The sequence below is a fragment of the Centruroides vittatus genome, unplaced genomic scaffold, assembly GCF_030686945.1.
Source record: "Centruroides vittatus isolate TY-2023 unplaced genomic scaffold, ASM3068694v2 contig_3338, whole genome shotgun sequence".
In the NCBI taxonomy this organism is placed as follows: Eukaryota; Metazoa; Arthropoda; class Arachnida; order Scorpiones; family Buthidae; genus Centruroides; species Centruroides vittatus.
This window is the reverse complement of record NW_027122145.1, coordinates 2,127-21,731: the sequence shown is the minus strand read 5'-3', so window position 1 is coordinate 21,731 and position 19,605 is coordinate 2,127. Positions and strand designations below refer to the sequence as shown.

Sequence of the window (19,605 nt, the reverse complement as noted above, 5' to 3'; positions counted from 1 at the left end):
TAACACGATCCATCATTATTATCATCAGTCATTTTGATGAATCATTGATTCAGTTAAAGAGACCGTAGTCATTCTTAATCAATATTTCTCAATCTGTACAAGGAAAACAAATTTTAGATAGACAGGTTTTGAGATATAAAGGTTTCTACACAATAAACACTAATAGGTTAATAGGTTTGATTGGAGGTATAGTATTTTATTAATAAAACAACAAGTACAGTACATACCTGTATTAGGTATAAAGAAAACGTTTCTTACAAACCTTAACAGAAACAGTTGTCAATAGTTTCTGATGCCTGACAGTCTTCAACTAATAAAACACAAGCCAGAGTTGCAGCCAATCAGAGAAAGTAGCATTAATTGCAACTATGTACAGTATTGCAAAAGATATTTTTCAACTACAGTTCGTGCTAACAAAATGTAATTGTCGAGCTTTGAATTTGTAATAGACACTTCAGTTCATAATTTGATATATACAGGTTCTGGGATGAATTATTTGAGATAAACATGGAAAATACCGTATTTACTCGCATATAAGACGACCTAGTATATAGGACGAGGTGCGACTTTAAAGATCAAAATAAAGAAAATTAGATTTATTAATACAATTCTAATTTTATATCGTTTAATCACAAGTAAAATATCAAATTAACGTAAATGCACACATTGTCCCGCAAAAATTACTGGCATTTTAAACTTTAAGGAAAAATCTTATAAAATCGACAACATAATTTGTTCGCGTAAAGCTGGACAATCGGAAACCTTTTTTTGCCAATTCTTAACAGTCGAATCCACTCTCTGTCGATTACACTTATGAGTTTCTCCAAATTCTGATTTCCGAATAATCATCTGTTTTCACGTGGTGGGAATGGATTAAAACTTATATCGGGCTCCTGTGTGATTGTGGAATTTCAATCTGGAATTCAATTCAAAAGCTTTGCTTTTCCTATTGCTATTCATTTTTACTCCTGGCAATATACAAGAACAATTCAAATGACCCAGATAAAATACTTGTTTTTAAATACAAGAGAGTAAGCATCTGGTAAAAAATGCAAATACACAGTTCACAAAAATTATTTGCAAAAGTGCAAAGATTCTTTCGCTCGCGCATATAGAATGACCTAGGAATTTGAAGCTGCGATAAATAAATAAAAACCTCGTCTTATATGCAAGTAAATATGGTATATTGAATTTACGCCAAAAATTCAGGAAAAAAATAAATTTTGAGATAAACAAGTTTGAGATAGACAGGTTCAACTGTATTAGCATTGTTCTATATGGTATGAGTGCAAAGTTAACAAACATTTTTTTTATTTCTTATAAATTACAAGAAATTCTTTAAATCAGGAAAAAATAATATATAGAACTGAAACTTATTAAAACTCTAAACTGAAACAAATTTACATGTAGTCAATGAACATTATACAAGTTTGAAGATACAAACAACTAATATTTAACTGGTTAGCCTTTACTTTTTTTATCTAAAGTGTATAAGTAATATGGAATCTGTATTTTTCTTCAAATAATGCAATAATGTCACAGGATGTTAAAGCCATCAAAGTGTGTGATAAAGAAAAGACATTGATTTTGATTCCACCAAATAACAGTTTTCTAATAATTTTTTTTCAGCATTTTTCTTCCTTTTCTCAATGAACTTCACAGACATCCACAGATTCACACTTGCACTTGTGTTAATCTGCATAATGTACATACGTTTGTCATCTATTCTTATGTTTGTGCTGTCTGCGATTTGTCAGACAGCACTCAACATGTAATTTCTTATATCAATATTAATCTGCTTATTGTATATATGTTAGCTATTTGTGATCTGTAACATAGCACTCCTAACTTGTATTCCTCTATAACGTTATTGTTATTGTATTTTCTACTGATCATTTCCTTTTAAAACACTGTTGCAGGACATCCATGGATCCCAACCCTTTTTTCATCCCCTTTCCTTTCTCACCCCTACTTCTCCTTCCCAACTCCCAATTTTCCCCCTTTTCCATAACAGGTTGTACAAAAGAATGATACCTGTCTTACTGCTACTACTACTACTTGCACTTGTGATGACCTCTTAAAACCTGAAATGCTCATGATTTCTGATAAGTGTATTTTTCAAAAAATATTTTATTTAAAGGTTAACTTGTATTTGATGTAGAATCATAATATGCAATAAACAATGTAATTTAACTCTCCACTAGGGCAATCTGTTTCATCAAAGTGACATCTATGATGACACAGATTGCCCCATCTTTTGGTTCCTAAAAGTCTACCTTTTCAATGTAATGATCTTTCTGTAGGATGCATATTTTTCAGGTTATTCCAGTGGACAGATTAAAACAGATCACTCTGTATTTGGGTTATCAAACAAAAGTAAAAATTATTAGTAGTATGAGAAATTTAACAATGCTGAGAGTCAGACTTTGATGAAATGGTTGTAATAGTTGCATCAATGGCTCAAGGCACCACCAAGACTGACTCATATAACACTGCCAAACCCCTCACACAAGTTTCCTTGTAAGTTTTATTTTCATATGATTACCCTGTATATACTGTATATTAAAAAATGTAATATGCCTATGTTAATATTTGTTGATTAAATTATTTAATTCAAGAATTTAGACTACAGATATGGCAATTTATAGTCCAAATTATGAAACAGCTAAATTTAGTTAAATCTGAGAAAATATTGGCATAATTAACATTTCAACTCTTCAAGTTTCATTTGATTCAATTTTTTGCATGCATACATGTATCGAATTCATCATGTAAACATTCAAAGTATATCTAAAAATGTATTAATAATAAATTATTTTATTAATTTTTAAATATATGAAATTTCATTATTTTTAATATACATCTGTAATAATATTTTTTCTACATCAATTAAAAATATTTACTGTCCAAACAGCCTTAGATAATACTCAACCAACCATTTATAGGCCTTGAATAATATCATAAAAGTTTTAAAATGATTCATATTTGGCAAAACAGCAAAATAAACAAACTATATATTGTTTTTTTATAATGTGTCTAAATAAAAACATTTTTTCATTTTGTTTTTGAAACTTTTAAGGAGCAAAGTATCTTATAATGAATATGCTCTAAATAAAACAGTTATTTTTATTTTTCAGAATTAAATATAGAGTTCTGGATTTAATTTTATATAATTTCAAAATTAGCAAATAATTTGTAGAGCAGTATATTGAACTTCCAAATTTGAATAAAGTATATATGTATTCAAACTATTTAAACAACATTTAAATTTTGAAAATAATTAATATTGTTCTTTTTTATGTATTACAATCTATACTAATATTATAAAGAGGTAAAGTTTGTAAGTTTGGATGTAGGAGATAATCTCTGAAACTACTCATCCGATTTCAAAAATTCTTTCACCAAAATTTGGAATGGACCTTCAGGGTGGACATAGGCTGTATATTATTTCGTTAAACATTCATATAAATTAAAAGATATCATCTAGGTAAGCGTTATATTTTTGGTGTCAGCGAATGGTGAGGGGCAAGACGCATACATATACGAGATAGGTAACTGCGCGGAGCAGTCACATGGTCGGTGAGATATGTAGTGCACGTGTATGAAATTGTGTTAGCGTTGACAAATACCTACAAGAATTTAATGCAAAGGTATTTCCATAACTACCTTTTTTATTTTCCCAACATGTCAGTAATTTATCCTCATTTCATTTATTGTATTTTACCACAATACCCACTTAAATATTTGCATACAATTATATGTTGTAAAGTAATTTTTTGAAACCGTACTTCTCTTCTATTTTGTTGTATTTAATTGATTATCAATTACTGTATAATAAGAACACCATGCCTAAAAGAAAATCACAACTTTCACGGCAAACATCTCAGACAAGAGCAGCTAAAATATGCCAAGCAGAAGGGTCCTCCCCTGAAACTATGCAGCATCTTGCGAGTCATAAAGAGTACATATCACAAGCGCATGCTAGGGAGTCCAGTACTGAACACTCACAGCAACTCGCTTGCCAAAATATAAGAACATCGCAGGCCCGTACTAGGGCCCATGCAGGCCATTCCCTAGCATGGGCCTGCGATGTTCTAGCTGTGATCGCTCTGAGGGCTTGCTAGCCTTAGACAGCATTTCTCAGATGCATGTGCCGAACACTCCCAGCTGCTAGGGAATCTAGTGCGGAACACTCCCAGCACCTAGCTGCAGAAAGACAACGAATATCTATGACTAGAGTGCGTAATCAAATTGTTGCTCATAGGAATAGATCAGCTTTCAATTATAATCCAAATATAGATTATGCTCAGCAAAACACTGTAAAAATTAGACAAATGAACAAATCTTGCCCTAAGCGCTTTGCTAAAAAAAATGGAGTGATGAAGCAAACGATATGTGTTGTGCTGGAGGCAAAGTGGTTCTCCCTAATATACAGGAACCACCACAACCAATAAAAGATCTTTTGTCAGGCAGTCATCCATTATCTGTACATTTTTTAAATAACATACGCAGGTATAATAAGCTGTTCTAGATGACGTCATTCGGTGCTAAAGAAATTCATGAAGGAAACTTTATGCCTACATTTAAGGTAGAAGGGCAGGTGTACTATTTGATTGGGAGTCTATAAGTCGATCGACACAGTCACCAATATCGAGATGCAGTCCACTATCCACAAGGATTTTTAAATTTGTTTAATCCTTCTGGCTTGCCATCTCACAAAATACTGTTAAAAGTCGCTATGCATATCATGCTTTTAAGAAATTTAAGCCCTCCTAACATGTGCAATGGCACAAGGCTACTAATTAAAGACTTAAAAGACAACTTAATTGTGGCAAACATCCCGAGGATTCCAATGATTCCCACAGACTTCCCAATATCTTCCAAACGGCTGCAATTTCCCACGAAAACACTGTTTGTGATGACTATTAATAAGTCCCAGGGACAAACCTTGACTTTTTAGGATTCTGTTGTAAAACGCCAACTTAATTTAATTATATTATATTATTAAAAACTCTAATCAGAGTATATAGTAATAATCAAATAGCATATAAAAAGTGTTTTTCTTAAAATAAAGGTATTACGAATTATCTCGTAGTTGGCTTATGTAACAGAAAGCTCTTCGCTAAAGCCAAACTACGAGTTAATTCGTGCACAGACACGATTCGTCCTGTCACTTCGCTACAGCCAATCGGAGATGTGCGTCTAAATTCATTAGTAATAAATCGGATATAGAGGCGAGCACATCACATTTACGTCTTTTTTGAGAGTGTTATTTTTTATTTATTTTTATAATCAAATTATAAATATCCCAAAATGGATAAGAAAAGACCACTGACTAAAAAACAACTTGATTACTACACTAATCTAAGTGATTCAGAATCTGACAAAATTTTTGGTGAGGATGGGGGAGTTTATTTGGCAGCGAAATGGTCCTGTTACTGTATGTAAATGGAAAGACAAACGAGAAGTCCTTACCATTTCAAACATGCACGTTGTTGAAATGGTAGAGGTGTTCAATCGCAATGGAAAATGTTCGATGAAACCGAATATAATTCGAGATTATAATCATGGAACGTCTGGCATTGACGATCAGATCAAATGCTATCGTACTACACAGCTCTAAGAAAGACTATTAGATGGCTCAAAAAGGTTGCATTACATATTATAGAAATATATATACATAATGCGCACAAACTCTTTCAAAAAGCAACTTCTTCTAAAATAAAACTTATGCTTCTCTATAAGCTAATTATGCTTCTCTTTTTCTCTAAAATAAAACTTATGCTTCTCATTATGACGAATGCTTCTCTAAACTAAAAGTTTAGAGAAGCATTCGTCAAAGCGTTGATTGGAGAAGAGATTCAACCAGTTTCAAAAAAAATTAAATTGCAGAAGCTTCACTATTTACAGAGTATCCCATCTACTCAGAAAAAACAACATCCGACAAAGCCATGTCGAATTTGTACCAAAGCTAAAAAACGCCGAGAAACGCGTTATTTCTGTCCAATCTGTCTTGAGAAGCCAGCCCTTTGCGTAGAAGATTGTTTTAAAAATTATCACAAACAATAAAAATATCGTTTTGCTTTTGATTTTGAATAAACATTTTATAATATTTTCTGTTCGTTTAAATTTATATTTCTGTTTTATAAATTATCACAAACAATAAAAATATGTTTTCTTTCTTTTGAAAAATTTATGCATATCATGCTTTTAAGAAATTTAAGCCCTCCTAACATGTGCAATGGCACAAGGCTACTAATTAAAGACTTAAAAGACAACTTAATTGTGGCAAACATCCCGAGGATTCCAATGATTCCCACAGACTTCCCAATATCTTCCAAACGGCTGCAATTTCCCACGAAAACACTGTTTGTGATGACTATTAATAAGTCCCAGGGACAAACCTTCTCTTTGGTTGGAATTGACCTATGAAAACAGTGTTTTTTCCATGGCCAACTATATGTTGGTTTATCACGAGTTGGAACTCCAGAGAAACAGTACATTTTGATACCAAAAAATAACACATCAAACATTGTGTACAGAGAAGCTCTAAACTAGTAATAAATTTAAATATGTCTACCACAGATGATAACAAAAATTACAAAATACAAGAGAGTGGAATATATAATCACAAAAACATCATCATTATTTTTTAAAAATTGTGCAAAAAATTACAAAAAAAAACACTAAAAAAATTTCCCGTGACTTTCATGTACAAGTTAAAAAAATTAACAATGAAAATTTATGTGATTTTTGAATAAAAATACTTAAGTAAAAAATAAAAGGAACATGGCCAGCATTATTTACATTTAATAAATAAAAATATAAATACGACTTTTCACACAGGTAAACACCTTGCTTTAGATAAATGGGTTAATGTTACCCTAGGTATCGAGATGGCGACCGTCGACAATAACCGAAACGTGCCTATATTTAAAAAATTTTTTAAACTAAACTTACTTTTTCCCATGCTTTTCGTTTCATTTCCTACTTTTGGACTGGAGGAGAAAAATAAATAAGTCACTAAAATACCTGAAAATCCTCAATAACTGGACGTAGTGAATTACGAGATTGAATACATCAGTTGTTCAAACAAGATTTGCCTGGAATTTAAGTATAAGTTTATGCCTATGGGAAACTGCAGCCTCACGGCTCGCCGCTTTGGCTGCGACTCCTCGGCGAGTGGCACCTGCGGTGCTCACCCACCTTGTTGTCGCTGCTTCAGCCACGCGACAGCGCAGCCTAGAATTACTATATAACATCACCTAGGTAACAAACAGTTAAAGGATGAATCACTAACCTCCGGGAGATCTGTCAGGAGCACGAACAGTCGAAAGCCATTTACTGAAAAACTAAAATGGCATAGAATGCTAATAATTACCAAATAATTTCGTCTTCCGACATTTTTCCGGACTACAGATAAATAGTAAAAACCATTGACCAAATTTTCCTACTCATTAACTTAACTTAAAAAAAAAAGAAGAAAATTGTACAATATTTAAAAAAAACACCAACACCATTTGAAAAGATAACAACATGCACCGTCCGTCTACACCATAACCAAACTCAAAATTTGCATTATTCCTCATATTTTCCGAATGGAAATTTCTGAAGAAAATTTGCATATGAAACCGTCAGTATGATAAGCGCCATCTACAATTCATTTCTAAACACGCATGCCGTCGAGATTACAGGAAGTGCCGCCATCTCGATACCTAAGGTAACATTAACCGATAAATGTAATATCATGATAGTGGCAAAGAACACCAGAGGATGCTCTACCTGTTTTTATATTTTTACATTTTTTTTGCAGAGGCAGTAGCCTAAAAAGGAAGGTCATCTCCATAACTCTGTGAATTTTAAGGATTGCCGATGGTGTAATGGCAAAAAAGAAGGACTAAAGCAAGGTGTTTACCTGTGTGAAAAAGTCATATTTACATTTTTATTTATTAAAAAAAATACTTACTTTAGGAGAGTGATAAAAATTTGTATATTTGTTTACTGATACTGTTATAGCCACAAACTGAATTCCCCGCAGGCAAAACTGCGGGCACAGGTAGTCTTAAGATAAAATTTTTTTTAGTAATTTTTTTGTTTAAATATTTCAGCATTCAAATAATTCAGTAATTATTTTGATTTTAAAATATAATAAAAAAATTTCAAATAGTTACCTGTGTTTCATTTTCTTTAACAGTTTTTCCCTTTTTCTTTTTCTTCTTTAATTTTTTCTTCTTAACAACTTCATTTTTCAATGTTTGATCTATTTCTGGTTCTAAAAAATTAATAATTAAAATTACAATACATTGATTACTATACAATAAAGCTTTGAGTAAGTGCCACTCTCTCTTAGCCACTGAAAGCTAAACAAATGGGGTTTATGCAGTTGGATGTGGGGCAGTAGGAAATTGTAAGCTCTGCAACTTCCTATCGTATCATGAACATTTGTTGTACAGTAGTACATCTCACAAAGCTCTTCAAAGGACTATCTGATGATTTACAACTGTTTGCACATTGCAACATCTGAGTTTCTATTTGTAGGAGCAGTGTCACGTCACAGCCATCTTTTGCCAAAGAGAGTATATTGCTCATAGGCAAATGATAACATCATATGCAGTTTCCAGCTTCTATTTGCATCATCTAATTTTATGAGATGCCATTTACTATTAATTTGATGGTACACTGCAACTTCCTCATATACTTTTTTCTGTACTTCTCATAGTTTAAGACAGGAATGTCAACTTTTAAATTTTATCATAAGATTGCTGCCACCAGTCTCATCTGGTAATGCATGATCATCTTACCATACCAATATCTTGTTGAAAAATTATTTGGGTGATTTAGTACCTTACTGTGCACTCTGTATTGCCAAAATATTGAATTTAATTTTAAAACAATTTAAGTTGATTCTAAATTTCAGAAGTAAAAGAAAAGATTTAATTAAACAAGTCAAACTACTAAAAGTTAAGGATTATAATTTTTATTTCAATAAAACAAGACTAACTCAGATTAAAAGTTGTTCTAATTCAAACTTATCATACTGGTATTCAAAAGTAGTGGTGACCAATCCAAAAAATTCAAAGAAATTTATTTAACAATAAAAAATATAAGGTTTTTCTTCAACAACTATCAGGTATCAGTAAAACAGTAAAATGAAATTATATTATTTATAAAAACTATAAGAAACTATTTTTAAGAACTATATTTTTTACAAAAAAAATTGTCTGTATTAGTACCTAATACCTATACTTTGGCAACTAGCAGGCAGACAATGATACTGATAACGTTGCAGCAACAGAAACACATGTTGACACACGCATATTTAGCTTGCAGTGTAACAGTATCACTGCACGGTAAACATCTACTGTCTATCCAAGGGTCACGACAAAATTTTCACAAAATGGGAGGTTGGAAATGAAAATAGCTTGCGCACCACCATTCTAAAGCAATTGATTAAAATTCAAACTTAATCATTCCATCAAATCCTTAGATGAGTTAGAATCCAAAATTATGTTCTAACACATGGATGGCCAACTCGCACACGCATGCTACAGTGTGGCACAGTGGAGTTTTAACAATGGCCCATGAAAACTTAACGAAGAAAAATTAAAAAATTTGAAAAAATGTTATCTTCAGGAGTGTTATCAAAATCTGTAAAAACCCTACTCATACGCTAATGAATACAACAGTGCCAGAAAGCGGTACTGCTTGACACCAGTACAATGATGTGGTAAGACAGCGTGGTCATGGGATGAGCCCAACGTTTGAGTTGCCTTGCTTTGGCGCTGTTGTGTCTTGCTATGCTGGTCCGTTGCCAGATTTGGCTACCCTTTTTTTAATTTGGTGTAAAAAATATCATTGGTGCATTGGCTACTTTTGGGCTACTTTTTATAAAATTTTTGGCTACAAACACTAAAAACATCTGGCAACACTGGTCTGTTCTTGAGTGAGAGCGAGTGTGACACTCTGGCTGTCTGGCTCAGTTGATTTTAAACTGCCGAGCAAGATGTTAAACTTTTTTAAAACTGTTTTTAGATTTTGGCGTCGAGCATTGTCGTTTTAAAAATGTTATTTTTACTGTGTCCATGAGTAAACCTTTGACATTGAAAAGAAAATATGAAGAGGATATTGCAATTTGTGATTTTAAAACTGTCTGGGAAGAACAATTTTTGTTTATGCATCAAAATATTTCCAAGCCTGTTTGTTTGATATGTGGAATTTGTGTAGCAGTGCTGAAAAAATTTAACCTGAACTGACATTTCAAACAACTGCATAGTGATTTCAACAGCAAATATCCTGTCGGATCACACTTGCAAACGGAATTCATCAATAAAAAAAAAAAAAAAGGAATCTTTAGCCAGCCAACAATCCTTGCTCCGAAAGAGAAATGACGAAATGGAAACTATGGTGAAGGCTTCTTATGAACTTTCTCTGTTGTTAGCCCGCAGAAAAAACCCTATTCTGACAGAGAGGAGATAATAAAAAATAGCCTTTTAATGTTTGCCCAAAATGTCGGTGATATAAACATCAAAAATATGGTTTTGTCTATAAATACTGTCATACGTCGTATAGATGACATGGGCCAGGATGTTGGCACACAAAATGTCTCTGGACTACAATATTGCAAATACTTTTATTAACTTTGGATGAAAGTTGTGACATCACAGACAATGATCAGTTAAGCATAGTTGTGCATTACACAAACAGTAATTTTGATACTGTGAAAGAACTTCTTGATTTGCATCAACTAGTTTTAACTACAGGTGAGGACATTTTTAAAGAACTTAAAATGTAATTGAAGTTAACAAAGTAGAGTGGACAAAATTAGATAGTGTTTGCACAGATGGAGCACCTTGCATGGTTGACAGGATAAAAGGTTTTGTTATATCGCTTGAAAATTATTTGGGAAGAAAAGTTTTTAAGTATCATTGTATTATCCATCAAGAAGCTCTTTGTGCCAAGGAGTTAAACCTATCTTCTGTTGTTGACGCTGTAGTGCGCTGTATCAACAAAATACGAGCTTAAGCTCTGAATCGACGACGATTTCATAAACTTTTCCTGGAAGAAACGGAAGAGAATGGTAAGTTACTCCTTCATTGTAGTGTGTGCTGGCTTTCTAAAGGAAATGCATAAGATTTTGGAATTTGAGGGAGTGTGTTTTAAAATATTGGAAGAAAACAATGAACTGTCCATTGAGTGCTTGCTACTCAAGAATGAAGATTGACTATGGGATTTAGCTTTTCTCACAGATTTAAAAATTATTTCCAAATATTTGTGTATACATGGAATTTCTACTAGTATTTGTTTATAATTTATTTGGAAAGATGATGAGATATAAACAAAATTATCATTATCCAAGGCCAATTTTGTTAATAAAAAAGGCATTTTTATTAACACGTGTTTACTTTTTGCGAGCACAAGTTTGTGAATGATAATTGTCATAGAAGTATGTGAAAAACATTTCTGCAGTGTGTGCATTGAATAAATGCAAAGTTTTACAGTAAGATTTACATATGTCATTGAAAAAACAAGCTTGATTAATATTTAAAAACACTTTATCATCAACTAATTCGGAGGAGAATCATTCGTACCGTATCACATTGGAAAATATCAGAGCACTTAATGTTTTCTTCTACTGCTTTGCAACTTCTGAAATTGAAGAACCCTCCACTGCAATTAGCTTGATTTTGAAAGATGCTTTCACAATATGTAAATTCTGTAATTTTGTCATGCATTGATTCTTCTGCAGAACAAATTTCTATGCTATCAATGTTAGCAGGAGCTATCAAAGCCATCTTTTTGTTCTTTAGCAAAGGAAGATGCAATCAGAGATATTTAAGTTAAACAATGACTGTTACCAGAGTAAGTACATACTCTGACCTGTACATAAAAATACAGAAAATGTTTTGTTTTTAAATAAATATTGTTAGGAAACATTTGTTAATTGCTTTTGACATTGACTTGTTACTTAAAACAGATGGATTTTATTGTTTTATTACCCTGTTTTTTGTGCATTTGTAGTTTTCTAAAAATAAATCAATTTTCTCTCTGATAATATAATAAATTAAAAATTACAGTTTTAGGAAGAAAAAACTAAATTTATACTAATGCGATTGGAAACACCAACCTTACAATTATAAAACTGTTGTGCCCCACCAAGCCACTGGCCACTCTATAAATGTTGGAAATTCTAATAGTTTTAAGTGATTTGTAATTTTCAATCTGAATTTTCTCATTTAATTTTGAGTATTGCACCTTACTGCTTGGCACATGTCAGTTGTTGGGGATGCACTATATCCTCACTAAATTTGATCAGAATTGGTGACCCCAACATCATGGCGTCCCCACATAGGACAATTTCAATTTTTAATTTATTACTTTAAAAATACCTAAAAAAGATTTAATGAGCATGAACTGTCAAACTATTGCAAGTCAGCTTGACATATTACTTATTATGCTATTTAAGATTCCAAGTTAAATTTCTAGATATACAATTCTAAAAGAGTATGCAAGTTTCACTTTTCTAAACATTTTAAATTATTAAATCAAAATTTTAATTTATTACAAAATGACATATCTTCATACTTTTATAATAGCAAATTCTTTTAATTATAAAAATGTAATAATATAAAAAATTAATTATTTGATCTATAATTTAACTAGGCATAAGCATATTGTTATTTTTATAAATAGATTTTATTTATATAAATAATATTTACAAACCTTCATATATTTGATTTTTTGAAATATCAAATCTTATTTTTTTCTTAGTTTTGGTCGGTTCCAATTCACTTTCCTCATTTAATCTAAATTTAAAATTATTACAGTTTTTAAATAAATATATTTTTATATCAGTTAATTTTAAATATATGCATCTATAAAGAAATTAGAATATTAATCATTATAACAAATATTATCATAAACACTGCTTAAATAATAATAATTAGATAAAAAATTCCAAATATATTAAAAAGTAAAATGTCAGATTTATTAGGGCACTTCATAATTTGGAGAATTTTGCTAATACACTTGTTATTAGAAAACATTACTTGCAAATAAAAGTAAACACTTTGCCGTACAAGTACAAATTTTATTTTAATAATTACAGTAGACCCCCCTATAACACAGTAGATACGTTCCATGTTATATGAATCCGTGTTGTACGAGTCACTGAAATACATGAGCCAATCACAGCCCGGCACGTGTGCAGTTTAGGGGCTACGGCTGTTTGAAAGGTTTTAAAGAAAAATTTATAACAACTCTAAGTAAAAAATAGAAATTTTCAAGAGAATTCATAAAATATTTTAAAAGATCATATTAAAGATATTACCTTTTCTTCTTCTTTCTTTTCTGTACAGAATCATCATCTGTAAATTAATTAATACTATCAATATTATTGTTTTAACATAAAACATCAAAATATACATATTGTTAGTAATAATTGTCATATCCACATCAAAACTTAATAAAAAATATGTTATATAAGAAAGTAATTAATTCTTTATAATTAAAAACAAAAAATGTAGAAATACATTCTGTATTTTTATGTATATAACCTACACAGAAATACAGTAATGGCTGTGTGTAATCTGTGTTTGAAGTACAAGAGTATGGATGAGGGTTTAACACAGGTGTGGCCAACAGTTTTTGCCCCTGGGTCGAATTGGAAAGACAACTTTTTTCACAGGCCAAACGAAATATTAAAATTAAATAAACGTTAAATACAAAAACAATTCATTTAAGTAAATAAATGTTTAATTAAATATATTAGTATTACATTTCTAGCAAAGCACACGAATTACTAAGTTAAATTGAATATCACTTGTATATCTTGAATTACTGTCTAACATACCTTATTTTATGATAAATATCAATATTTTAAATTTATCATTTTTTTTATTCTGGCACTATCACACAGACAAGTATAAAAGTTGTAAATCTCTACAATAGAATTAACAACAAAAAAAAAACGAAGTATCACGAATCCATTTGACCAATTATTGGAAGTTAAGTAGCTAATATTGAAAGATTAATTGCTGGCCACACATCCGGCCCGCTTAATGAATTTACGCGGCCTGCGATTAATCTTATATTGGCCATGCCTGGTTTAACAGGTTTGGGTTTTGTTATGGTTTGGGTTATATGATGCTTTTGAACTATAATTACAAATTCACATTTATGGAGAAACAGCTTCTCCCATAGGCAAAGGGTGCAAGTTATTTTTTGTTCTAGCAATTTTCTGCAAGGTATATACTATTGCAGGTTATATGCATAAAAATACAGTAATAAATCTTCAAGCAAATGCACATAAATAATCCATGTAATTAATTTATGAAATCTGAAAATTGATCGTATTTGTGAAAATATGATTTATGATCAAGAGACTATAAATGCAATTATTATTATAATACTTCAATTATCATTAAGACTATCTCTCAGCTAGGGCATCATCAACTGAAAACAAAACTTTAGCAGATTACAATTGAAAGCCATGTGCCTAAACACTCGTGTAACATTTTGTTTATCTCACATAATTCAACAGATCAAAAATTAAGTATTCAATTTTTCATTAAGTTATTAGTAAATATTGCAGTACATATGATAAATGAAAATTAGCAACATTCATTTGAAGAAAATTTCTGCAAAATATTTTCTCCCTAACACACTTTTAAGAAACCTTCTCAAATATAAATTTAATTCAAACTGCTTTTCTTAAAATGAAAACTTTTTAAAAATCTAACATTTTGACATCATTGACATGGAATGGAGCATTATATAAAAATAATTTATACAGTAAGTTTTCCATTAAAATTTATTTAATTAAATTAAACTAGGCTTAACCAAAGTTATCAAGTACAAAAGGATTCTTATAAGAACCAATATTGCTAAAAATAGCAGACACAAGAATTCTTGTTCATGCTGGTAAAGAGATTAATTAATTGCCTGCCACACTACAATGATCATGAATAAAAGAGGAAAGCATCCTTGTACATACATAAAACCAAATATTCCTCTCAATTATTCATTAATTGTATCTTATATATAATTAATAAATAATTTAATTTTGCCAGAGTATAACCTGAAGCATCAATAATGTGCATTAAACAAACCCAAAAAAAATTCAGTAATCCAGCATGAAAGTAACAATTTATTACTAAAACAAATGTTTACAACAAGACTTAAATAAAAATTTAAATATATCAGAACTCATTAATTGTGATTTCTTCGAATATCTGGAAGGCTATTTATGAAAATTTGTAAGTTCTAATTTCAAATTTTTACACTTATTTTACATTATTTATTTGTTATTTTTAGTTTTTTCTTTTTTATATTATATATAAATGACAAAACAAATGACACTCCTTGTCATATGTTTTTTTATTTTATTTACTACTCTCTTGACACACGCAACATTCTGTTAACAAGTTCTGATATATTTAAATTTTGTATTTCAAGTTATGTTCTATCTGTAATACTAAAAACCTGAAGATGGTCATTAAAAATGATTGAAAACATTTATTTTAGTAATTGTTACTTTCATACTGGATTACTGACTTTTGTGTGCTTGTTTATACAATTTCATCTAGTTTTTGCTGTTACTTTTAATGTACATTAAGTATATATACTTAATGAATCTTATAAACATTTCTAATTATCTTTTGTAAAGAGGAAACATTAATCTGAACACTGTTTTAGGATCATTTTTCTGTTTTTTTTATGTTATTTTTTGTCAATTTTAGCAAATCATCTAACACTACAAAAAACAAGTTTTGGAAAACCATCTCATAAATATCACTCTTAAAATGATCACTTAGACCTATGGTCTAAGAGTGATCATTCATGAGATCCTCCTGATTTTTTCTTCATATACACTAAAGGCTGCTTGTGCCTAGAAAAGTAAAACCTTAAGCCAATGAGAGACTTGTAACATTCAGCTGTAATGTATTACCATATTTTCCAGCGTATAAGACGACTTTTTAACCCAAGAAAATCTTCTCAAAAGTCAGGGGTTGTCTTATAAGCCAGAAAGTGCGGTAGTCTTATATGGCGAGTATATCCCAAACTCTATATTTTAACTGTAAAAGTCGGGGGTCGTCTTATACGCCGGAAAGTGCGGTACTTGTACAAATGCTTGTTTGTCATCAGCTATTTCCTTGCATATGGAAACTAAGCATTCAAAGCCAACACTCTATGCTCTAGTTTTTTCAATCACAAGCATAATGTAACATCAAAGGAATTCACCAAAAAACTGACAACAGAATGGAATATCTGTGAAAGCTTGAGGGTACTGATCAACCTGTCCAAGCTATGAATGCTCAGTGTTACATTACAACCAAATGTTACAAGTCTGTCCCAGCTTTTTATAGATTGAATACAGTCAAGTGCCCATACTTGGTACATTAACATTACTTGGGACATTTTGGGACTTAAATTAATTAACATTTTTAAGATTGGCAACACTAATAGTTGTTTGTTGTGAGCAGTAAATAAAGTTATCTGTAATATGAATATATAGGTAACTAATTGAGTGACAGATTATTTTAATTGGTTTAATTTTAGATTATAATGTCATATTATTTTTACAATTTGTTTTTAAAAATTTATCATTGTCCCAAGTAAAATAATAGCCACTCTAATATGATTTAATATGGTTCAAAAGCTAAAACAGAGTTCCAAGTTAGAAGGAAATATCCTTGGGACAAAAGCATTTTAAAAAATTTTTCTAAATACAAAAGGACAGTGATTCTCAACCACTGGTGCCACGAGATTTTTGAAGTGTGCCGCCACTGCGAATACCCATATATAAGCATCATCAGACAAGTAGTCTGATGTTGCTTATGTATGGTTCAATTGCTTCTACCTTCCTAGGATATGTTTGAAAATTGTAATTGGTGTTACTAGTAATTGTCAGTAGTTACCAAGGTATTTAGAAAATGCAACCTAAATAACCAACCGCTGTTATGACATCACTGGTTGTCCTGCGTACTTACTAAAGTACCACCAAATTTTTAAATTATTAAAAGTGTACCATTATGAAAAAAAGGTTGAAAATGACTGCAATAGGAGTATAAAATGTTTAGTTAGTTTTACAAAACTAATGCCAGAGACCAATATTTGTAATGCTTATTATGATTATTATTATTCAATTGTAATTTTTCACATATGGTTTTTGGCTCAAATTTGAAAATTAGCGAGGTTGAGGACGAAGGTTTCCTCACCATTCACCTTAAGTATTTAAAAAGAGAAGAAATAAAACCCAACTCACCGACGAAAGAAAAGCGCCATAGGACTCACGCACATTTGCGCTCCCCGAGCGGCAAAAAAAAATAGGTCCGCACCGAGAAGAGGGGGGGGAGAACCCACAAGCACGAAATAAACTCGCTAAACCTTAAGTAATAAAAACGTCCCGGAAAGAATTGTAAAAACTAATAATGTAAAAGGTTAGTGAGTAAACTGTCGGAAAAAGGGCTGCCAGACGATGAAAAACGTTATTGTTAGCATTTAAGTATGTAAATGAGGGGAGTGACCGCATTAAGAATTGTGACGTCACCTCACACTATAAATCCCGAATCTCAAGTGAAGACGGTGAGGTGAATTCTGATAGCAACGAGCTTGGTGAGCTTCGCAGCAGTAATAGAGAGGTGTCCGATAGGATCTCGAATAAGTTCCAAGGTGATTTTGAAGTGATTCGAAGTTTGGATCGACAGTCTGAGAAAGTCTTGAGAGTTTAAGGAAATAGGTTCCGAGTATATTGAGGTGACGATTAGGATTTCTAGTTTATAAGAATTATTGTTATAAGTTAAGCTTTTTGGTTTTGTCGGATTCCCAAGGGGAATAGAGTTAAGTTAGACATAGATTTGAATCGAGAATTGTCGGGTTGACTTTGTTGAATTTCTTTGAATAAATTATTGTTTGATTTTTACTTAATATTGTACATAGTTATTGCTAAACGATTAATTAAATCTTTGATTTTTTTCTATTGACAAATATTGTCTTTATTTAATTCGGTGCACGCTTAAAGTCCAGGCCTGGCACGCTAACGCGAATCCGAGTACTTACTAAAGTACCACCAAATTTTTAAATTATTAAAAGTGTACCATTATGAAAAAAAGGTTGAAAATGACTGCAATAGGAGTATAAAATGTTTAGTTAGTTTTACAAAACTAATGCCAGAGACCAATATTTGTAATGCTTATTATGATTATTATTATTCAATTGTAATTTTTCACATATGGTTTTTGGCTCAAATTTGAAAATTAGCGAGGTTGAGGCCAAAGTTCTAAACGTAAAAACATGTACATCAGACATTCAGCGCCGCTTTCCTATAAGCCTAGAAGTTTGACAATAGTGTTTGAAAAGTCAATGAAATCATGCTTGACATTCCAAATACCATTGTCAAACTTCTAGGCTTACAGGAAAGCGGCGCTGAACTTCTGATGTACACGTTTTCGCGTTTAAAACTTTGGCCTCAACCTCGCTATTGTCTCAAGTATGGACACATGACTGTATACAGATGCTTCCCTACTTACGAATGTTCAGACTTACAATTTGACCATATGTCTAAAATTTAAATTTCACATGAATTCCGAGGTTCTGTTGTTGCTTGTGTGGTGGCATTGAAGCCATTCTTTGGCCAGAAATAAATAATAAATTTTTAATAAATTATTTATGTGGCTTAGGTATTAGTACAGTATATCTCCATACGAGAAAAATCTAATCCCTACAATAGATCATCTTCACATTAGAATTTTTTAATTTTTAAAAATAAAAATAATGGCCAATAAGTCAATAAAAATAGGCATGCTGACTCACCACTCAATGATATTTTAGCATAGATAGCTCATCAGTTTCCTTTGATTTGATGTATTTTTTTCTATCTAAACTGTTTTGTATTTTTTGTACAAATAAAATTTTGTAAAAAAAAAATGAAGAAACTAAAGAAAAAAATAAAAATATTCAGTATTTTTTGGTTAACAGGATGCCAGAAGACTATCACGAAAGACTATTGCATTTAACAATTTTGCCCAGGTGACTGTGCCAGCTTCAAGTATCCCACTTGACTGTACTTGATGTTATATAGTTTTAGGAGAGTTTAGGGGGCTCACCCTCACTCTAGTGCTGAGGTGCAAGTGATAGTGAACACCAAGGAGCACATCTACATGTGAAGCATGTAGAATAGGTGGTAGACTGATAAGTGTTAAAAACTGATCTTTGGACATAAATATCACACAAAGGGTCAACGATTCTGGGGGTGATTTGAAACTCCTTATTCACAGCTTGAATCTTACCTGTTGCTCTACATAATGACTGGCATCCCGTTAACTGAAAAGTACCAAATATTCTAATGTGAAGACACAGTCTACCGTAGGGATTTTTCTCATGTGGAGACATACTATATTAATACCATGGGCTTATTTCTATTGCATATTGTCATTTTTTTTTTTTGTTTTCATGCAAATTCTGACATTCCATTGCTAGTCGTGAGATGTCATTGAAGTCAGTAATGTTGGAGTAAGAGTTTTTTTGCCATTGAAATTTTTATAAACTTTTACAATTAGTGCTTCAAAACTGTATCCAAAATGTAATAGTAAAATACAACAATGAAGA

The 19,605-nt window shown here is 31.3% G+C and overlaps 1 protein-coding gene across 1 annotated transcript in view; it reads right to left on the bottom strand.

Moving 5' to 3' along the window:
- LOC136973970 (28S rRNA (cytosine(4447)-C(5))-methyltransferase) overlaps nucleotides 1–19,389 on the bottom strand; it is a gene marked incomplete at its 3' end in the record, with an annotated part of 42,403 nt that extends 23,014 nt beyond the window's left edge. The window contains exons 1-4 of the mRNA XM_067268744.1: nucleotides 19,287–19,389; nucleotides 13,328–13,364; nucleotides 12,721–12,803; nucleotides 8,172–8,272 (exon numbers count right to left, since the gene is read on the bottom strand). Coding sequence (XP_067124845.1) covers nucleotides 8,172–8,272; nucleotides 12,721–12,803; nucleotides 13,328–13,364; nucleotides 19,287–19,389 — 324 coding nt within the window. The remainder of the gene's footprint in view (nucleotides 1–8,171; nucleotides 8,273–12,720; nucleotides 12,804–13,327; nucleotides 13,365–19,286) is intronic.
- Nucleotides 19,390–19,605: the final 216 nt, after the last annotated feature.